Source organism: Perognathus longimembris, chromosome 13, assembly GCF_023159225.1.
Source record: "Perognathus longimembris pacificus isolate PPM17 chromosome 13, ASM2315922v1, whole genome shotgun sequence".
NCBI lineage: Eukaryota > Metazoa > Chordata > Mammalia > Rodentia > Heteromyidae > Perognathus > Perognathus longimembris.
This window is the reverse complement of record NC_063173.1, coordinates 46,330,591-46,354,561: the sequence shown is the minus strand read 5'-3', so window position 1 is coordinate 46,354,561 and position 23,971 is coordinate 46,330,591. Positions and strand designations below refer to the sequence as shown.

The 23,971-nt window shown below is 39.0% G+C and overlaps 1 protein-coding gene and 1 long non-coding RNA gene across 2 annotated transcripts in view; both read right to left on the bottom strand.

The window, feature by feature from the left end:
- The window catches only part of Ext2 (exostosin glycosyltransferase 2), a 126,642-nt gene that overhangs the window by 58,108 nt on the left and 44,563 nt on the right, over window positions 1-23,971 (bottom strand). The window contains 1 exon segment of the mRNA XM_048361110.1: window positions 3,954-4,085. Within this exon segment, the coding sequence (XP_048217067.1) occupies window positions 3,954-4,085 (132 nt within the window).
- Window positions 11,048-22,862, bottom strand: LOC125362323. The gene is made up of 3 exons (XR_007213058.1): window positions 22,095-22,862; window positions 20,226-20,233; window positions 11,048-11,906 (listed from the first exon to the last, which is right to left on the bottom strand). It is a non-coding gene; the product is annotated as an uncharacterized LOC125362323 (long non-coding RNA).

Sequence of the window (23,971 nt, the reverse complement as noted above, 5' to 3'; positions counted from 1 at the left end):
CTGCATCTGGCCAAAACATGACTCCCAGCTCTCACTTCTTGCTCCTAGTCTGAGCAAGCTCTGAGCAGGTGGAAGGCCCCAAAGCACATCTCTGGGAAGCCCAGACCTTTCCTTGATTTACCGACCATGCTCCATACCTACTCCCACCTCGGGTGTCTGACCTTATAAATTCAATGGAATCTCGAGGAGAGACTCCTCTGCAGGTTGGGCTCAAAGTAATCTCATCTACAGTCAGTTAACTATTTCTAAGAGGAGGGGGAAGTTGACAACAAATAAATCATCACTACACGGCCTCTTGTTGGTTGCTTTTACTGAGGATGCAAGATGTATAGCCCACTACTTTAAATCCAGGCGCTCATCACCTGAGCTCCTCGAAATGTGATAAATACCAGAGTGCCTGGAGGACTATTCAAGAATGAGTTAAAGAGAAAGAAAGAATGCATTTTTGAGTTGTGTATCTAGACTTATACTTTTTTCTGTTTATGTTCCTAGTTACTAGTGCCACACTTTAATCACTTTGTTCCAAATGAAACCTCTCCTCAAAACTACAAAGTTTCATATGTTCTCCTAGTCTATATTCTTATAAGGCATACTAAAATTAACCATTTACTCTCCTAGGTTTTAGACACTTTTGGTCTAGGTCACAACTACATACTTGCCTACATTCTAGCATATGCTATTCTTCATCTCACACCTGCTCCATGTGCTTGAACAGGAACAATGTTTCAGCCCAGAGGAGGTTCAGTGACTCCCACAGAACTCTACAAGCAATGCAAGATAATTCGTACAAGACCTGGGCTCTCACTGTCTTTTACAACTTGTAATTATATGACATGGGACAAGTCATCAGGCACCGTGAGTCTCATTGTGACCCCTTTACAGATAAAACAGAATCTATCACTTTCCCTACCATCTCAGTAGGGTAAGGGTCAAATGAAATAATGATGTCATGTGGGTATGTGAGCCTTTGCTTGCTCAAGTTCTGGGATTCCATTTCCTTCCCCCCTTCCCTTCCCACTTCTTTACTTAGAGGCAATGCCAATTGAAGTTCTTTTTTTCTTTGTTGCTGTTTTTGTTTTCATTTCCTTTTGTCTTGTTTGGTCATTTTTCTGTCTTTGGGAAGATAACAAGGGGCAAAGAAATGGTGGTACAGAGGGTGAACAAATGCAGCAGTAGTAGTACTCAGAAGACACTATATGGCAAATGAATATACAACTTGTAAGTGGGAATAGGAGGGAAAAACTGGGAGAGAATGAGGGAAGGGGTGACATTGTTCAAAAAGAAATGTATTCTTGGGCTGGGAATATGGCCTAGTGGTAAAGTGCTCGCCTCATATACATGAAGCCCTGGGTTCAATTCCTCAGCACCACATATATAGAAAAAAGCCAGAAGTGGCGCTGTGGCTCAAGTGGTAGGATGCTAGCCTTGAGCAAAAAGAAGCCAGGGACAGTGCTCAGGCCCTGAGTCCACGCCCCAGAAGTGGCAACAAAAACAAAACAACAACAAAAAAAGAGAATTGTATTCTTTATCTGACTTATATAACCCTAACTGCTCTGTGTATCACTTTTACAATAACAATAAGTAAATTTTAATAAACACAAATGGAAATACTTAGGGAAACCTGAAAAAAAAAAAAAGTACCTTTTCACTTGAAAACTACACATGAAAAGGTTTTTTTTTTTTTTTTTTTTTTTTTTTTGGCCAGTCCTGGGCCTTGGACTCAGGGCCTGAGCACTGTCCCTGGCTTCTTCCCGCTCAAGGCTAGCACTCTGCCACTTGAGCCATAGCGCCGCTTCTGGCCGTTTTCTGTATATGTGGTGCTGGGGAATCGAACCTAGGGCCTCGTGTATCCGAGGCAGGCACGCTTGCCACTAGGCTATATCCCCAGCCCAAGGTTTTTGTTTTGTTTTCACCTGGTAAATGAGCAAAATTTCAAGTACTTGAGTGACAGAGTCCCAGAGAACCAGAAAACCCAAAATGTTATTTATGGAAGTATTTTTGCAAGAGCAATTTACCATTATCTATAAACATTCAAAATGTGTTTTCTTTAAGCAATTTCTCAGCTAGAACTAATTCTATAGATGTGTTAGCACATTTGTGTGCTAATGTATAAAAAAATGTGTGTCCCTTCTTTATTTGTACTGTTAGAAAAAAAATTTTAAAGCAGTCTAAATCAAGTGTGTGTCAGTGCTGGACTTGCATCAACACTTGAATAATAAAACAGATACACCCATCTTTAAAAACTCAAGACCTACACAAAGTGAAATGGAAATGAATATCTACCACCTATTGTGAAAAAGGCAAGGTACAGAAAAGTATCTATAGTATGATCCAATCTGTTTTATGGTTGTGTAATTATGCTTATACATGAATGGGACCATACCAGGCTAGGTTCGCCTCCCCTGGCGCGGAGATGCCAGGCTTACTCTATTATCTGTGCTCCCTTTCTCACCCTCTCCCCTGGTCACCCGACCCGCAGGCAAGGCCAGGGTGGAGTGGGGGGCTAGGGAAGACCTCAGGTGCATGTGGCAGAACAAGATCCCTTTTCCTCCCTCCTTACCCACAAAGGAAGCCAGGCGTATGCGGAGTCTCAGAGACGGCTTCAAGAGCAAATCTGATTTAATAAAGGAGTGGTTAACAGCTAATATAATAATGGTGACGAGAAAAGGGGTGATCTACCAGGAGCTAGGGATAGGCTGGCGAGCTTGTCTTAAGATACCCTCACGGGCTAACGCCACTTGCATAGCACAACCCCATGGGCAAAGCCCGCTAAATGGGGGGCATATGTGCTAGCTGGCGAGAAGTTTGAGGGGCTGGTCGCAAAGCCAGCCCTTCTGGTTCCAGACCCAGAGAAGTGTGGCCTACTTCCGCACTGCCCCAGGGCTGGGGGAAGGGCCACGACTCGGGATAGCTCTCCTTTGCCCTTCCCCCCTCAAGGCCAAAGCTGAACCCCAACAGGACCATATGCTCCTACAGTCCTCTGATATAGGATTTATACATTCAGTGCTTTACTGACTGGCTTCCCAGACAGGGAACTTCTTGGAGAACAGGGACTGCCTTCTTTTCCTGATTCTCAGCACCTCAATGGAATGCCTATAACGTAGTACCCATATAAGAAAGATTAGAAGAAAGAAAGAAGGACATGAATATTAACTAGGTGACAGAATCGAATACTAGGTAGAGAAGCCTGACTCAAGCAACAAGGAGGGCTGGCCAGAAAGCAAGTGATGAGCTGAATGAAGCATGGAGGCGTTGAGTTCTCTTACACGAAAGCCTGGTGTGCTTCAGAGCAGCCAGCAAGCAGTAAGGCCAGCCCCAGAGCACCAGTATTTTCAGTTAGAAAGAAGGTGTGGCTGCAAGCAACTGCCATGGTCCCTACAATGACACAAGTGCCTGTGCCTCCTGCAGGCAGAGGAAGCCCTTAGAACAGCTTTTAAACAGATTCTCTCCTTTCTGAAAACACTGAGGCCTCAGCTGGTCTTAAGCTAGAGACTATAGCAAACCTTAAGGCCTCTACATCATTTCTGCTTACTATTTTCCCCACAGAGTACTGGAAATGCCAATTAAAACAGTACATGCAAAGTACTTAGCACTTTCTGGTGTAGAGGAGGTGCTTAAAATGTAAGCTCAGCATTGTTGTTTACAGAACTTTTTCAAGAACTTTTGCACTAAAACTTCAAAAGTCATTGGGAAATCATTTCTAACAAGACCCATTCCTCCCACCTATCTAGGCCAGAAATAGATCATTTGACTAAACCCACTGAAAACAACCCATGAACTGCTGCTTCCACATTTCCAACTCTACCAGAATTTCACAATTAAATCATCCTTACCATGCCCCTGAAGACCTTCCCTCCATGGAAGGTTAAAATTTAAAGAACTTTTATAACTGTAGTACATTTTCTGTTCTCCTACCCTGGCAGCTCACATGACCAGCACTGCCCTTCACTTACCACAGAGGGAGGGTCATTCCATTCTTCATAAGAGATGGCAGCATATGGGTAAATCCGGTCATTGATAATCTGCAGAGTGGCCAGAGCAATGGCTTTAATTGACTGAAAGTATGCTTCCCAGAACCAGCGTGCCTACAAAGAAATCAACACTGTAGTAAGTGAGCAAGCATGTAGGATGTGGGAGGGTGGGGGTAGAGGTTGGGTGGGAGGGGTGGACTAGATGCTCTGTCGAAATCAACTCTGGCTCTAGCTGGTTCTTTATTCCCAAAGACAGTAGAACCTAGGGTTCATGAGCCCTGCTGCCCAAGCCAGCTCCATCATAGGTACCTTTAGCCAAAGCAGCCAGAATAAAATGTGAACAGGTAAAGTGCACACAAATTCAATTTAAATAGAAGAGAAACTCTGGTTATTAAAAAACGAATATGTCAACTGTACAAAAGGAAATGTACTTATTACTTGATGCATGTAAATGTAACCCCTTTGTATATCACCTCTATAATAATAAAGTAAATAATAAAAAAAATAATGTGTTAAGGTACATTATGTGAAAAATGAACTATATAACTTGAGGGTAGGTATGGCAGGGGAATGAGGGAGAATGAAGGGGTAACATAGACTAAGAAACATTGTACTCATAACCTAACTTATGGAATTGTAACCCCTTCGTATGACTGCTTAGTAATAGTAAAATAAATACTGTGTTATGCTGGCCTAAGGTTATGGTCTACTTTATAGATATAACACACACACACACACACACACACACACACACACACACATAAAGTACAGTGTACAAGTCTTACATGCATAGCTAAATGAATTTTTATGTATGTACATACTCTCACAACCACCACAAATAAACACACATAACGTTCCAGAAACAGAAGATTCCCTATGCTGCTTTCCAGTCAGCATCTTACTGGTTTCAGAGTAACCACATTCCCATTTCTTTTGCACTACTCTACAAGCTTCACATTAAAGAAATCAAGCAACACTTGTTCTTTTGTTACTGGCTTCTTTCTGGCTTCTTTGGAGCAACACTTGTGTTTCCTCTTTTTCTTGAGAAATTTTGTGCAAAACTGATTGGTCTCTTCCTTAAGAGGTTTTTGAAGAATTCATCAAAGAAGCCATCAGGGTAGAGTGTGTGTGTGTGCGTGTGTGTGTGTGTGTGTGTGTGTGTGTGTGATTTTAATGTCAGTTTTTTCATTTGAGGCAGTTTCACTATGTAGCCCCACCTTGCCTCCAACTTGTGATCCTCCTGCCTCAGCCTTCAGAGCTGACACAGGCATCTGTTACCATGCAGGGCTGTATGAAGGTTTTCAATTATATTCTTTTGTAGACAGAATAATGTGCATTTTGTGCCATTTTTATAAATAGTTTTTCAAGGAATTTGTTCACCTAAATAGTTACATTTATTAGAATAATAGTAGACTTGACAACCATTTAACAATGCCTGTAGAATTTGCAATAATACCCCCCTTTTCATCCTGATATTGTTGGTCTGTGTTTCTTGAGTAGCCTTTCAATAATTTTCTCAATTTTATAAACATCTTCCAAAAATGTTTTTGGTTTTGCTTTCCTCCATATATTTTTTCTCCAACCCTGTTTATTTCTGCTGTATTTTTATATTATTTCCTTCTTCAACTTTCAGAGTGTACTTAATCTTGCTATTGAGATTTAAGTTTAAATAAACAATTAATTTTGATCTTTCCTTACTTGTTGTAAATTTCCCTCTGTTATCCTACTTAAAATGCATCTCACATATTTACATATAGTTTTCATTACCACTGAGATTTAAAAAAGTCTACTTTCCCATTTTGATGTCTTCCAATTTTTGAGATAGGTCTCACTAAGTAGCCCAAGCAGCCTCAAATCCTTCTGTCTCCATCCCTAAGCATGTGGCACCTTGTCTAGTGCGTTGTCTTCTTTGGATTATGGGCCATTTAAAGTACATTATTTAATTTCTCAACATTTTGGTACTATTTCTCTTTTTACTATTGATTTCTACTTTTGCACTGTAGACAGAAAACATTTGCAGGATTTCAACACTTTGTAATTTATCGAAACTTGTTATGGCCCAGTACTTTACTTACTTTAGTAAATTATCCATGTACACTTACAAAATGTGTACTGTAATCAATGCATGTAATGTTACTTAAATCTCTTATTCTTACTGATTTTTGTCTACCTGTGTGTACATATATACATTTCTAAAATTTTTACTTTAAAATTTGTATTCTCAAAATGTCTCCTGTTAAAAATCATGTAATGAGGAGGAATTACAATACCCAACTTCAAGCTGTATTATAAAGCTATAGTAATAAAAACAGCTTGGTATTGGCACCGGAACAGGCCTGAAGACCAATGGAACAGAATTGAAGACCCAGAATTAAACCCACAGAACTATGCCTACTTAATCTTTGATAAAGGAGCTAAAACAATAGTATGGAAGAAAGATAGCCTCTTTAACAAGTGGTGCTGGCAAAACTGGCTCAACACATGCAACAAACTAAAACTAGATCCTTATATATCACCCTGCACCAAAATCAATTCCAAATGGATTAAAGACCTTGAAATCAAAACAGGCACCCTGAAGACACTAAAGGAAGGAGTAGGAGAAACACTTGGGCTCCTTGGCACAGGACAGAACTTCCTTAACAAAGACCCTGAAAGGCTACAAATCAAAGAAAGGTTGGACAAATGGGATTGCATCAAACTCCAGAGCTTCTGCACGGCAAAGGACATAGCTCTCAAGATAAACAGAAAGCCCACAGACTGGGAGAAAATCTTTACCGGACATTCAACAGACAAAGGCCTCATCTCTAAAATATATGCAGAACTAAAAAAATTACCTTCTTCCAAAACAAAACTGCAAAGAACCAACAGCCCCCTCATCAAGTGGGCTAAAGACTTACAAAGAAACTTCTCTGATGAGGAAATGAGAATGGCCAATAGACATATGAAAAAATGCTCTACATCACTGGCCATAAAGGAAATGCAAATCAAAACAACATTGAGATTCCATCTCACCCCAGCAAGAATGTCATATATCAAGAAAACTAATAATAACAATTGTTGGAGGGGATGTGGCCAAAAGGGAACCCTACTTCATTGTTGGTGGGAATGTAAACTGGTTCAGCCACTCTGGCAAGCAGTATGGAGATTCCTCAGAAGGCTCAATATAGAACTCCCCTATGACCCAGCAGCCCCACTGTTGGGTATCTATCCAAAAGACCACAAACAAAATCACAGTAATGCCACCAGCACAACAATGTTCATCGCAGCACAATTTGTCATAGCGAGAAGCTGGAACCAACCCAGATGCCCCTCCATAGATGAATGGATCAGGAAAATGTGGTACATTTACACAATGGAATTTTATGCCTCTATCAAAAAGAATGACATTGTTCCATTTGTAAGGAAATGGAAGGACTTGGAAAAAGTTATACTAAGTGAAGTGAGCCAGACCCAAAGAAACATGGACTCTATGGCCTCCCTTATTGGGAATAATTAGTACAGGTTTAGGCAAGCCATAGCAGAGCATCACAAGGCCCAATAGCTATACCCTTAGGAACACATAAGATGATGCTAAGTGAAATGAACTCCATGATATGGAAACAAGTGATATATCACAGTTATAACTACTTTCAACGTCCTATGTGAATGTGTAGTTTCTATTATTGATGATGTTTTGTATCACCTTCCTATGTTTGTACCTACACTATCTCTGTAATCTTATCTGAGTATATTGGAAACCGTGTTTACTGGTATTGGAAGTAGGAAATTCAAAGGGAATACCAAATTCGAGAGACACGGGGTAAAAAAAGAGAAATAACTACAAAAGCAATACTTGCAAAACTGTTTGGTGTAAGTGAACTGAACAACTGGGCGGGGGGGAGGGAAGGGGGGGAGGGAGGGGGGCATGAGGGACAAGGCAACAAACAGTACAAGAAATGTATCCAACGCCCAACGTATGATACTGTAACCTCTCTGTACGTCAGTTTGAAAATAAAAATTTGAGAAAAAAAAAAAATAAAAAAAAAAATAAAAATGAAAAAAAAAAAATCATGTAATGAGATTGAAGTATTTTATTCTTTCTCCAAATTTTTAGCTTCAAATTATTGTCCATTTACACTTAATAAAATTATTGATGTGGATGAGTTTAAGTATATGATATTCCATTTCTTATTTATCTATCCTTTATTTTCTTTTCTCATCTTCAGGACTATTTTTATTATTACTTTATGTTTTCTTTTTCACTAATTTGCTGTTATTCTTTTAGTAGCTATCCTAAAAATTAAATTTATAACTTACCAATTTAAAAAAAACCTTTCTTACCTGATGTGCTACTGTGTCAAATATTTTTCACCTACATACTTTAAATCTTTTCTAACACTACTATTGTTTTCAAAGCTAAAATTTTGTTCACATGTGCAATGCATTTACCCTTCTTTCTTTTATAATATAGCTGAGCTTCCATCTCAAATTAGCTTTCTACTGCTTGGAGAACTTATTTTGTTATTTCTTGGCTACAAGTCAGATGGTAACAAACCTCTGAAAGTTTCTTTTGACCCAAATAATCTCAGAAAGATATTTTTACTGGGTAGAGAATTCTTGGTTTGCAAATATTTTCTTCCAGAATATTCATGATATAAGTCTTCTGGCTCTATTCAAATTTCACTGATTAATTAGGTGCCAACCGTACGAATGCACCTTGAAGATAATATGCCATTTTTTCTAACTACATTTATAGCTTTTCTCTATCTTTAGCTTACCGCAATCAATTGTGATATTCCTAGATGTGGCTCTTTATGTTTATCCTGCCAAAGATTGTAAAGTTCCTTCAATCTATGGCTCAAAGTCTTTCACTGATTTCAGAAAATTCCCAGCAAATAATTCTCTAAATAGAGCTCCAGTCATACTCCACTCTTCTTCTGGGACTTCAAACATACAGATATGTGAAGGGCAGGTAATATATGTAGTGAAACACAATGTTTTCACTACATCTCACGTCTGCTGTTCACTTTTCTGCATTTTTCTTCTCTGAGTTTCCATCTGGGAGCATCTCTTCTCTGAGTTTCATCTCTGGTTTCCTCTGGATTCAGCAGTCCTGATTTCCCCTCTGTTTAGTGTCTAAACTACTATTAAATCCATATATTGAATTCCTAGCTTCAGTTCCTATATTTTTCAATTCCTTAGTTTTCATCTGACCTTTGTTTTTTAGGGGGTCAGTATCAAGCTCAGGACTTCATACATGCGCAGAATATACTCTATAGATGATTACACCTCCAGCCAGACTTTTATAAAATAGACCTTGTATCTTTGTTGCAATTCTCCCTTTTTTTCCCATTTTCTTAAGTATAGTCAATTAATGGATAATTCCCATAGCTGTATCACTTGTGGGTGGGTCTCTTTGCACTCCTCGGTTTTTTTTCTTATCATTTTGGTCATTTGATGTCAATTTCCAGCCTGCTTCTTACTTTTTTATGTTAGAATATTCTGGTTAGCAGCTGCAGACATTGTGGTGACCCAGGACATCTTTCTCTTAAGAGTGTAGCACATCTGGGTGGCAGGCATAGTGAGTACAATGGGACCACTTTAATTCCGTCAGAGGTTAGTTTTATGTCAGAACAGAAAAGTCTGCAAAATTCCATCTCCAAAAATAATAAATAATAAAGTCAGGCTGCAGGTGTGGTTCAAATGGTAAAACATCACAGCTAAGCAACTGAACTGATTAGGTGTAAGGCCCTAAGTTCACATGCCACTATCACACATAAAAACGAACTTCTCATTTCTTGGCAATAGTTAGATTGCTTTACCTTCTACAAATGACTTTTCTATCTGTGACTCCATTTGCACTTTCAGCCAGCTTCATTTATTTGGGGAAGATTCAAGCTTCACTTTCTATGTGAGGAAACTAGATACAATATGTTAAGTGGCAGAATAAAAATTCCAGTCCTTTCTTCTCAATTCAGACCTTTACCTACCCTACTCTTGGGTATTAAAAAGATCAACACAGGGTAAGTTTTAGGATGTGGTTTCTTTTCAAAAGAAACTAAGCAGCACCAAAATTAACCAAAATACAAGAGCCTATACATAGGCACATACAGACCACGTACTTTCCTTCTCTTTTGTCTAAATAGATTCATCACAATAAAAATGGTATTTTAATTATATTAGGTTTTGGAATGCAGCTCGAATAGTAGAGTACCTACATGGCAAGTTAAGTCTCTACATTCAAACCTTAGTGCCACCAAAAAAAGTGGTACCATACCTTAAAAATAATAATAAAATTAGCTGTGTGCTGGTGGCTGAAGCCTATAATCCTACACAGGAGGCTAAGATCTGAGGATCACAGTTCAAAGACAGCCCAGGCAGGAAAGCCCCTGAGATTCTTATCTCCAATTAACCACCAGGAAAAAACAACAACAAAAAAAAAAATGGAAGTGGCGCTGTGGCTTAAAGTGGTAGAATGCTAGCCTTGAGTGTTGATTCAGGCCCTAAGTTCAAGCTCCACAATCAACACACACACAAAAAAAAAATTTATTTTTTTTTTGGCCAGTCCTGGGCCTTGGACTCAGGGCCTGAGCACTGTCCCTGGCTTCTTCCTGCTCAAGGCTAGCACTCTGCCACTTGAGCCACAGCGCCACTTCTGGCCATTTTCTGTATATGTGGTGCTGGGGGGAATCGAACTGAGGGCTTCATGTATGGGAGGCAAGCTCTCTTGCCACTAGGCCATATCCCCAGCCCCCCAAAATATTTTTAATTAATTAATTAATCATATTCCAATTAAACCTCACTTAAGCTTAAGCATTCCTTAAGTCTTTATTGATAGGTAATCTAGTTGAGAGTAGCCTTTGTTATTTAGAAAGCTAGCTTTACTCAAGAAGCTGAGATCTAGGGGACTGAAGTTCAAAGCCAGTCTATGCAGAAAAGTTGGCAAGATATTATCTCCAAAATAAACCTGCAAAATGTAGGGCTAGAGACATGGTTCAAGTGATAGAGTACCAGTTAAACATGTAAGCCAAGCAAGCATGAGGCCCTGAGCTCAAATCCTAGTACAGCCAAACAAAACAAAACAGAAAACAACCCCACAAAAATACCAGCGCTTGGTGACCTATCTCCCTAGAATACTAGCGAAAGGCGCAATTGTGGAACACAACCTGTAAAACTTAAGATGTCTCTAACCAATTCTCTCCCTGCCTACAAATTGCAACTTATTTGGAAAGGAAGGAGTTTGGGCCAATAATCACAGCTCCAATGTCTCAGCCTGATCGCAAGTGAGCCTCTCAGGTTTAATTGTTTCTGCAGGACCTCTGTGACACCTTGAAGTGTTCAGAAGGCAGATAATTTACAGCCCCTCCAGGACTCCTTGTAGGCTACTTGCTAGAGAAGGATATCTCAACTGTGCTCGAGATGTATGAAAGCACTTCTATTCCCATCCAGACAGCAAATGCAAACAATTGTTCATTACATTCGCTCTCAGCCACCATAAGGAAAACCCAAGTGATGTGTATATATATCTAAAATGTCTGGGTGAGGGTGAGAGATACCTCGTCCCTCAAAACTGTGGTGGCTACATACTTGGAGAGCTGGTAACATAGGAAGAGTCAGATCAATAGCAGAACCTTGAGCAAAGCACTTAACCTTTCTTGGTTAAAGAGCTACTGTTGAAATATGCAGATCTCATAGCATAAGAACTACAACATTCCTATGACACTTTCAAACACAAGAAACTCCTAGTGAGGATTGGAACCAACCTAAAATCATAACAAGCAAACAGAAACTTCAAAGTGAAATTGCTATTTCATTTTGTATTATTAATTAAATGACATTTATGCCTGTGATTTTCACTGGTGTAAAGTCAATAGGATCAGCACTAATTAGCATCTAGAAAAGCCAGTGTAGTACAGTGGCATCTGGCACAATTTTAAGCCACAAAACCTGTGTTCACTATCCGTGAGGTGGAGATCACATCTTCTATCTCACAGTACTCTGAAAATTCGAGGGATGAATTTACAGAGCTTCTCCATCAAGGCTAGTCTATGACCTTCAACCAGAAAAAGTACTACTTTCCCAACCTGTACCACCATCCTAAGTTGCTGGGGTCTTCATTTATGTACAGTACACTCACCACCTGGTAGCTTATCTTGGGTGAAGACTGGGTGAAAAGGAGGAGGAGATGGAATGGCATTCCAATGTTACATTCTATTCATCCCAATTCCTGAAGACATGGAAGAAATCCAACCCATCAGAGAGAATGGTGAAAAATAATGTTAAATTTGGGAATGTGACAGCACATCATACTGAAAAGTACAGCAATCAATAAACGTATAACATGTCCCTTCTAGATTAACATGAATAGACAGTCTTTTTCTAGAAACTTGTCATGAAACACTTCCATATCTTTTAAGTACCTGTCCTATAGGGGGATAGAATGTAATTATGAAAATCTGAAGAAAAACAAGGATTTTCCTTGGAACACCAAGACAGAAATGAGACAAAGAATGTTCCTTACATAGTACTTGTGTAGACAACAGAAAAACAACTAGAAATGCTGTGCAAGTGTGCTACGTAAAAGTGGTCAGGATAACCATCTAATAAGGATATATGCACATATATACATACATATACACATATATACATGTATATATACTTATATATGTGCATACGTGTGTATGTATGTATATTCCCAACTTCCCTAATGTAGCCCCAAATCACTGACATCCAAGAATGGCTTTCAATACTTTTATTAAACTATCTACCTTTATGCATTGGGACTATGCTTTTGTCCTAGTTTCCAAGTGCTAATGCTATCCAGCCCAACAACAGCTTGTAACTGTGAATTGGTACTTTCTCATACTCTGCTCTAATTCCCCGTCCCCAACCCACCAGTTAGTATGTCACAACATCAAGGATCCCCTTTCAAAAAGGATGGAGAAAGCCATGAGGATGTGGAATCATCAAAACAACAAGAAAACGCTTCCCATAACTGTTCTTGGGCTCATCAGAGAGTGGTGGTCATGCAGCTAATTACAAAGGAATCAATTCCCTTGGTTCTATTAGTCAGCTTTTTCCATCATTGCAACAAAAACTTGAGAAAATCAACTTACAAACTGAAGAGGGTTATTTTGGCTCACAGTTTTAGAACTTTCAGTCCATGGTCAATTGGTCCTGATGCTTTTGGCCTGTGGCAAGTCAACATATCATGGTGGGGAGAATATCACAGGGCCAAAACCACATGCCTCATGGCCAGGGTGTGAAAACCAGAAAGAAAAGGCATCCAGGGTCACATAGTTCCCTTCAAGGGCCTAAAGACCTCAGTGTCCTAAAGACCTCCACTGGGTTCTACTTCCTGAAGGTTCCACTACTTGCCAACAGCACACCCCTGAAAACCAAGCCTCCAACACATAGCTTCCAGGAGAAACACATCCAACTACTGCAAGCTACAAGAAGAGATGAGACACACAAATTATTTCAGCTTTGGAAGAGCACAGGAGGAAGAAGTGGCTGTCATAAAAGCAGCCAAAGAAAACAGCTAAGATTTTGATAAATTCTTAAAACAGTCTGAACCATCAGGACACAGGGGAGCTAAATTCACTTGCTAACTCTCTTGTGCCAGATATTTCTGGGAAAGATCTCCCCCGACACCACCATTTATTGTCACCTGAAGCAAATCCTTAAAGTGCTTAGCGAGAGGAAGACAGGCATACTGCCCCTAGGGGAATGGGTACACCTGCCCCTACCATAAGCCTGTGGCCATGGAGGGAGAAGGATAACCCCTTAACCAACATGCATGGGTAGAAGCTACACTACAAGGAAATGCATAATAGTCAGATGAGAGGCCTGAGCTATGCTCTAACCATCCTTACTACACAGACAAACCATAGTGAGGGCAAAGTATAATTCATTTCTAGTTAAAAGTAACTATTTAGAACTTCTTAGAAAATTCTTTTGCTACTTCATTATAAACACAAGGGTTATATGACAACTTACTTAAAATCAGAGAGAGGGAAAATGTCAACAAAAGTCTTAGAAGCCCTTCTCACAGTCTGGAAGTTTTGTAAACCTGGGCTAGGCTTGTGTCTCCATTTTCTCGAGGACATGAGAGGTGCACAAGCACTTTTTGATGCAGAAACTCCACACTCAGCAATAAATAGCTCTTACCTTCTTTAAAATAAAAGGGGATTTCCAGAGGAAGAAAGATGAATATTCTTGGGATGTATCAACATAATAATTTACTCAATAAAATATTCACTTTATTATTTTGATTATATTTGAAATATCTTATGAGAGTACCTTTTCCCCCTCCCTTATTCATGAAGCTATTCTGTTCCCGCTCCATATGTAGCGTAAAGTCTTTATATTCCAAAGACACTCTTCTATTATCTGATATAGTTTTCTTCTATTACCTGATTATAGTTTTCTCAGTCCCATCAACTTCACTTCTAATTATTTGAATATGGTATTTTAGGAGCCCACAGATATGGCACTCTTTGGAATTTTATATAAAGCCACAGTTGTCGGTTCACATATAGCAGAGTCCTTTTTAAAACCCTTTGGTAGTTGTTGTTTTTTTTAAGTCTTTGCCACAAAAAGTTGTAATTGCTTTCCTCTATGGTTATTTTGAAACCATTTTAGAGAAAAGTTGCAATGTTGATAAATTGTCATATACTCCTACTCAGCTTTCCCTAATGTTAATATTTTATATCTATAACACAATTATCAAAACTAACATTGGCACACTTCTATTAACAACGTGTTGTTGTTTTTTCTCCCAATTTCCTCAGTTTTTTTCTAAAGTCTTTTTAGAAAGGACTTGAAAGTGGAGCATTCCATTAAAATTCTTACATCTGACACAGGGATTTGTGGTTGTGGAAATATGAAAACCTTTCCTTTCTCCATTAATAGCTTCACTAAAGAAAAAGATCTGACACTTGCTTTAAATGTTACATTGAAGCCTGACAACATTATCTTTGTAAGAAAAAAACATATAGCCACTTTTTATTTTTAAGCATTTTAGCACTGATATCTATGGAGCATTGAAATATTTCTGAAATTCCTTCTAGTCCCACACTTTAACATTACTCTGATATTTACAGAGAATTACGGTATAAGAATAAAAGTAAACATCCAATTTAATAATATGAAAAAGAATAGAACAAACATAAAAGAACAGCACAAGTAACTTATCAATAAGAAATAAACTAAAAAGAAGAAATGTGAAAACATATGCAAGAACTTTCCATACATTGGGTATTAACAAAACCCTCCAGGATAATCTAAAAACCTATCAACACTAATAAGTAAGAACCAGTCACTTCTCAAACTCCCAGGTTGGTCTCAAACTCCCAGTTCTACCTCAGGGTTTATAGGTGTGTGTCACTTTACTTAAATATAACAAAAGCTCTTATATTCCAGCATTTCCCAGTGAACACACACACACACACACACACACACACACACACACACACACACACACACACACACGGTCACTTCTCACAGTCCAGATTATGCAAAGCTCTTGTGAAAATTAGTTGCCTTTCAGCATTCATTGCTTCCTTCATCATTACTAACAATGGACTTAAAATACTACATTTCCACCATTCCTCAAGAGCCAGACAGTAATGGCTCATGAGTTATCATGTTTGCATATGTGAATATTCCTACATAAAAGAACAGTCTTCATGCAATAGGCCCTTTGGGTTTGCCCCAGGCCCTTTCACTTCTGCATGTTTGAAATGCAGATATGGCAGAGCAGATATACCTGATTAGCAGACTATTCTCAATATTAAAAAAGAAAAGACCCTTATTTCTTGTTGTTTTGTAAAAAATAAATTTTATTTTAGAGGGATGGGAATGTGGCTTAGTGGTAGAATGCTTGCCTAGCAAGCATGAAATCCTAGGTTCAATTCCTCAGTACCACATAAACAGAAAAAATCAGAAGTGGGGCTGTGGCTCACGTGGTAGTGCTCATCTTGAGCAAAAGAAGCTCAGGGACAGTGCCCAAGCCCTGAGTGCAAGCCCCAGGACTGGCACCTGGCTGATCCTTACTTCTTTAGGCCTTAGTTAATGAAACTTCCTTTCACATTCAACTAAAAGTCCTTCTGATACTGTCTTCTTATGAGAAGGCCACAAAATGGGCTTAATTTCCTACATACAGAAATATTTTGTATTTACATTTGTAAAATACAAATTTATTGCTGAAATACCTCTTTTGCAAGCAGTGAGATTTTGTATCTGGAAAACTCAACAGAATCAGCTAGCAATATGCAAAGCAATTATACTCAGGAAAGGTGAACAATTACAACTTGTGTGTGTGTGTATGTGTGTGTGCATGCACACACACATGCTCTGGGGCTTGTATTCAGGGCCTGGGTAATGTCCTTGAGATGGTTTCTGTTGTTTTAAAATATGTGTTTTATTTTTACTGTAGAGGTGATACACAGAGAAGTTACAGTTACATAAGGTAATGAGTACATTTTGAACCTTGTCACCCCTTCTCTCCCAGTTTTTCCCTCCCATCCCCACTCCCAAGTTGTATATTCATTTGCCACATCGTGTCTAGTGAATACTACTGCTGTATTTGTTCACCCTTTGTCCCACCTTTTCTGTGCCCCTCCTTACCCTTCCAAAATAAGCTAACAAATAAGACAAAAAAAAAAAAAGACAACAAAAAAGCACCACCACCAACACCACAACAAAATCCTTTCACTTTTTTACTCAAGGCCTCGTGTTCTACCACTTGAGCTACAGCTTCACTTCTGGCTTTTTGGTAGTTAATTAGAAATAAGAACCTCACAGACTTTCCTGCCTTGGCTGACTTTGAACAATGATCCTCAGAACTTGGCCTCTCCAGTAGCTAGGATTACAGGTGTGAGCCACCAGTGCCCAGACTACAAAATATTTTTAGCTCTAATCTGTTTTTTTTTTTTTGGGGGGGGGGGGAAGGTTATAGGAGAGCATAAAAGACCATCATCCAGTTCACAAGACAACACTACACAAACTAAAAATTTGAATTTATTTTAAAGCCAATTTGTATCCTATATCCATGTTAAATTCAATTACTATTGTGTTTGTAGATTCCTTTGGCTTTTCTGAGTGCATAATCAATGACATCCCCAGATGAAAAGTTTTTCATTTTTCTTTTCCAACTTTTATGTTTTGTATTTTTGTTCCTTGTTCTTTTGCAGTGTTTAGGACCCTGAAAACCCCACTGTGCCGGGCTAGCTTCACTTCCCCTGGGTTCGGGGATGCTAAAATTATTCTCTCTTAAGTGTGTTCCCCTTTTCACCCTCTCCCCTGGGCACCTGACGGGCGCCCAGGGTGGAGTGACGGGGACACAGGTAAGCCTCAGTGCACGTGGCTGAACGAGACTCCTCAGGCCCTTCAAGAAAGACACTCACAGACGCTTGGGAGTCTCCGAGAAGACCTCATGGGCGTTCTGATTTATTCAAATGAAGGGGCCAAGAGATATACCCCAAAGGCGGGCACAGGAGAGGGGCCCCTGATTGGTCCCAAGGCTCAAGTGATGTCAGGGGACTTCCTTTGTGGGCGGGGACCCAGCCCCCCAAGGGTTGGGTTCTGGGGTCCCCAGCCATCAGACTCGTGCTTGACCCCAGGGGCAGGGGCTGCCTTGCTTCTCTTCTGGTAGAAGTCGGAAGGTGGGAGGGACTACCTTCCGCAGCCCCAGGGCTGGGGGAAGGGCAGCGTCTCTAAGGGAGCCCTAGTTGCCCTTCCCCCCTTAAGGCCAAGCTAAATCCCCAACACCACTGAATGCAGGTAGTAAGATCTTCATTAAGATCTCAACTGTAAAGTATTTAATATTTCACAATTAAGTATGCTGCTAATTTCAGGGGAATTGTCAAATCTTTTATTAAGTTGCATAAGTTCCTTGCTATTTCTCTTTTGGCTGGGAGATTTTTCTTAACAGAGGTGGCTGAATTTTATCAGCTGATGTTTTCTACATTTATAAAGTAATCAGGCTTCTCCTAACTGATTGGTAATGAAATTTGCATTAATTACATTCATTGAACGTTAACCATCCTTGCATATCTAACCTCACTTAATGATGACAAGTTTTCTTTCTATATACTGCTGGAGTCCTTTAGTATTATTCTTTTGTTTAGGTCTTTTCCATGTATGTTAATATGGTACAGCTGCCCAATGCCATTGATCATGATACACTCTTATTTTATATAACATTAAGAAACTGTTTTCAACTGAAAGATGACACAATGATCAAGCTATATTAAGCATAACACAGTATAAATATGCATATTATACATGTTAATTTAACCATAATAATCCTATAATTGGCACATCTCTGGTTTATATAGACGAAAGCAAGGCCTAAAGAATTAACTTGCTCCTGGTCACAAAGTTTATAATTCTATCTTCCCTAAATCTAACTACATGCTCCTTTCATTGTGGTTCCACCAACAGTTTACTCTGAAGGGCAAGCCCAGAACTACAGCCAGGCTTTTAATTAGGCAGAGTTTAACCTATTAAAACTTTTCACCAACGTAAGATTTCTCTGAATGTCATTAACAAAACGTAACATAGTATTTAAATACCTCATCAAGATAGTACTATTAACACCACCATATGTTCAAACTAAGTCAAAAGCACTATGTATTGAAGGGTAGGATTAAATGACTCCAATGTGTATCAATGCAACACAGCCTAGAGAATCTAGAAACTGTACTGTAGAATCAGCCGGATGGTGACATTAACTTAGGATTCTCATGTGTAACATCAAGTTTAACATTCCTATTCTAAAGAGTATGAAGATAGAATAGATAAAATAGTTATTAAGATGTTGACAAGCCATTTAACTTTTCTGGATCTCAGTGTATATCTTAAAACTGAGACAAGACCACATTAAGTACTCTTCTACATCTGAAATTCAGTCAATTTTCAGCAAAATTTCTGTCTCTTCTACTCTTAAATTTTGAGTGTCTCCCTGGAGTATGATACTCATCTCCTCTAACTGACACTTAAAAGCCTCCAACCCTTGGTGTACCCACTCAAACTTCTGGCCCACTAGCTCCTCTGTATTCTCACTAGTCTATTCAAGTCATTTCCCCAACTGGCTCACAGACTCATGACTATGACTTTCTTAGTACCTCTCTCCACTAGAATCCTGTCTTCCTTCTCTTTAATCCTCTAAAATCCTACCTGATGCACTTTCATGGCCAGCATTTAAGGAGCTCAAAGCAACTTCTGTTTCTTTGTCCTAATACAACTAAACACCAATGGGACTGAAAACCCTACCATTTCTTATCCAAATCATCAAACAAGTGAGGTCCCAGGGTAAACCATAGGCCCTGTATCAAGAGACAGGTGGAAGACACTACCATAATTTATTAGAGCAGAAACTTCTGCAAGAATCAGTGCAATCACAACAGAACTAAGGTTTGGAGCTTTTTAATCTGTTGCTGGTTTTAATATGAGATGGATTTTTTTTTTTGTTTCAAGCAAAATATGTATCTTTAATCAATCAACACAGGGCTGGAGAATATCTAGGACTTAGCTGTACAAGGCTCAAGAAATCATTGGGTACATGACAAGATGGACACATAGATGCTTCTTGTATGCTTGTTGTAGGCTCCTGTAGCCTTTTCCTTAGGTGGACAATTTTGTATGACTCTTGAATGATGTTATAATATGCAAATGGCCCTTGGCAGAAAAAGGTTCTCCATCCCTATAAGGACCATAAATCTGGAGAAAGACTAATGGGAACTCGCCGGTACATAGAGAGCCAGCTAGATCAGGATCTGAGGAGAAATATTCTGAGGTAAACTTTGCATTGCTGTCCTTTATCGGGTCTGTTTCTACAATAAAATATTTTACAAAAAAAGAGAATCCATGCAATCATATACTGTACTGAAACCCTGTACTGTAACTGTCAATGGCTGGAGACTCAGTGTAGACAAATCTGATTGTTAAAACAAACAAAAACTCCACAGGAACACTGCTGTTGGGAGTTTTGCCATCAACAAATATCAGAAAGAAATCCTTGGTGCTTTGGGCAAGGAAAGTGACCATCCTGAAATACACAGGAACATTCTGTACTTAATAAGGTCTTCCCTTGTTTCGATTAAAGCCCAACCTGACTGGGAGGGAGGACAAACAACTATAGCCAACTCTAGCCTTCTACATGAGAAAGTATAATCCTCAACTCCAACCCTTGTCTACTCATCCGCACCGAAGCAGGTGGGGAACTGAAAAGCAGGTAAGGCTCATGGGCTCACAGACTCACAGACTCACACTAAGACCTAATCGTAGTCATAAAGAACTAACACTCTATCTGGTACCTTACCACCATACCACAGGCCTATGTCTTCTCACCCAGTTCACATGTTCAGACTACTACCACAACAAAAATCAAGACCTTCTAAGAGATTAAAAACAGTTAATACTGAAAAGCATTAAAGCCAAAACTAGACATAAGAGGGATATTGGGATTATCAGAACTAGAATTTAATAGATATCTATCTAAACTGATATGCTAAAAAATAATAAAAACTGATATACTCACAGTTCTAATGGACAAAGTGGACAACACATAGGAACCAGTGGACAAACATAAGCACAATGATGGAATTTCAAAGGAGGAATCAATGAAAGATGCTAGAGACCAAAAGACTAACAGAGAAGAATGCTTTGATAGGCTTATCAGTAGACACAACCAAAGAAAGCATCTCTGAGTGTGTGTGTGTGTGTGTGTGTGTGTGTGTGTGTGTGTGTTTTTCAGGGGGCCAGGGTTTACAATAGGAACTTCTAGCTGCAAAGCAAAGAACAAAAAGACTGAATGAAGAAAGAAGAAAGGAAGGAAGGGAAGGAGGGAAGGAAACAGTATAGAATATTCAAAAGCTGTAGGAAAAGTACAAAAGGTCTAACTGCATGTCCTGGGAATATGTATAGAAAGGAGGAAAAAAGACAAACAGGAATAATAGTGACTGAGAATTCTCCAAATGAAAATCAGATACCAAACCACAGATCCAGGAAGCTTAGAAAACACCAAGTAGAATAAATGCAAACAAAACAAAACACCAAGATAAACAACACTAATCAAACTTCAGAAAATCAAACATAAAGTAGTTCAAAAACACTCAAAGAACAACAAAGCACCTATCTTATGAAAAGCAAAGGTAAGAATTGCATAGATAAACTAGATCAAATGCCTAGAGAATAAGACAAATCAGAGGTATTCCAAAAAGCATATTTGAAGACTGTTATGAAAAATAGATTTTTTAAAAATCTCAGAAAACTCAGTAATAAAATAAAACAAAAAAATTACAACTAGATTAAAAATAACATAAGTCTGAATAGACACCTTACCAAGCATCGGGGAATTATAAGACAACTTAAAATGAGATACTAATATACACCTATTGGAATGGCCAAAACCCCAAACACTGATGATGCCAAAAGCTGGTGAGGATGTGGAGCAATGGGAACTCTCATTCTTTCCTATAGAAATGCAAAGTGGTTTAGCTACTTTGGAAGACAATTTGTCAGCTTCCTTCAAAACTAAACATATTCTTAATCAAATGACTAAGAATAATCCAGTAATCATGAACCTTAGTATTTACCCAAGTGTACTGAAAACTTAGGTCCACACAAGACGTGCACACTAGTGTTTATAGCAGCTTTACTCATAACAGCCAAAACTTGAATGCAATTAATGTCTTTCTATGACTGAAGAGATGAACTACAGTATATCCAGGCAATAGAAGAGTTCTCAGGGCTGAAAAGTAATCAGCTATCAAGCCATATATAACAAAATACGGAAAAGACGTAAAAGCCCATTTCTAAGTAAAAAGATGCTAATCTGAAATGGGAGAAAAGAGTAATGGTTATTTTTAAAGCAGTGAAACAATTCTGTATTACATTGTAATGATGGGTCCAAACCCATAAAACGAACAACTGTGAACATTAATGTAAACCTATGAACTTTGGGTGGCAATGACTTATCAGTGTAGGTTCATTACATTATAAGAAGTGTAGCAAGCCAGGCACCTGTGACTCACACTTGTAATCCTAGCTACTCAGAAGGCTGAGATCTGAGGATTGTGGTTCGAAGCCTGCCCAAGCAGACAAGTCCCCATGAGATTCTTATCTCCAATTAACCACTCAAAAGCTGTGGCTTGATTGGTAGAGCACTAGCTTTGAGCACAAAGAGGCTCAGGGACAGTGTCCAGGCCCTGAGTTCAAGCCCCACAACCACCACCAACAACAAAAAGTGGATCACGGTGGTGAGGGATGCTGATGAGGAGTAAAGGGTTATACACATGTAGGAAAAGGGGCATATGGAACTCATTGTACTTTCTGCCCAATTTTGCAGTGAACCTGCTGTGAATTGCTCTAGAAAATAAATCTATTAATCAAAGAAATTCTCTATTTGTATTTTAATATTCTCTTTGAAAGTATCTTAAGGGTCTTTCTTTCTAATTCACTTTACACTTTTTCACAATAGTCAGCATCTACCCTCTGCCCCACTGTTCTTTTAGTTGGGGGTAAAGCCACCTTTTCAGATAGACCAAAGAGTCTTTGATGGGAGACCCACAATGCTAGACCAGATTGACTAGCCCTCTCCCTTAGGCAAGGATTCAAGAAGTTGCCCACAAATACCACAGCATAAAGCAGTGGGTTTCTCTGGTTTCTCACAGCTTCTTCATACTGGAATCTCACTTCCTCTGGGGTAAGGCCATTCTGTCACAGAAACTGGAAGGGGTTAAAAGACAGAACTCCACCTTCAATGTCAAAGCTAATTTTTCCTGGTAACAACAGAGCGGGACTGGACATGGCTGAACCAACAGAGATTCTATTTTAAGTGAAGTTGCTCCAGGGAACAGCTGAGAACCATTTTGAATGCAGCCACAGTCCAATATAAGAGCAATCATGGATCCCAGGATTTCATATATAGCCTGATACTTGCTAAGAATTAATTTCCCCTAGGATTAAATCTCCATTTTCTTATTCCACATTTCCATCCTTCCAAAAGTATATTAGAACTTAGAAGTGAGTTGTTATTGCTGCTGTTTTTGCTTTTTTTAAATAGTCCCTACCCAGCTGGCACATGGATAGTGAAAAGTTACTTGAACATTAACAAACACAGTTATGAAACTCTGTGGCATAATAAATGGACCCTTTTTCTCTTTCTTACCCTCTTGGGACTCTGATAACTTCCTCATAAATGTTCTCCTTAGCAACAAAGAATTTGCTTCTTTAAGTCTGACTTGCTCCACTCCTAGCTTGTTTGTTCCCCTTCTCTTAACATTCCATAATTGAACCCCATTTTCCTGGTGGGGAAGTGAGGAGTTTTACATTGTTATCCAGGCCATGTCTCCTAGCTTGTTCCAGGGAATTACTGAAGAACTCTCACCAGCAGCAGTGGCCCTGTCCATATATGGAATACATCCCAACTTGCCCTTTGTGGGGCTTCATTTCTAAGAGATCTCACTCTCATAATCCCCAACTATGAGCCACTAAAAGGCTAGAAAAAGATGTAAGTGTGAGGACCAGTACTCAATTCCTATTCTCAAACAGGACTGGCTAGAAAATTCCCAAAGGTACATATATAAGCACACATCATCAATTTGGAAGCAAAATATTCCTTCCTTTCATCTCCAGTCTCAGTATTTGTATTTGTAGAGTGAGTAAAGCATTAACATGTAGTCACTTCCACCAGGGAAAATGTCTACAGCAATAGCCTTGAATAATTACAAAAGTCCAAGGAAGCCTGAATGATAAACATGTACTCACTTAAGTTCACAAGCTTTTTAATAAGAAAAAGTATTTTTTCAAAGGCCAGTACATATTTATAAATTCCCAAGTTTACATGCTATCAGATTATGTGGATGATACAAGAGAGTTTAAACACCTAGTTCTCACTAGAAAAAGAATGCAGAACATGAGGCAAAGGGAATTAAATGCACAATGGGGATTCCTGACTGTTCTCTCTGTCATATGATAGTAGGAAGGAAGAAACAAATACACAAGTAGAATGA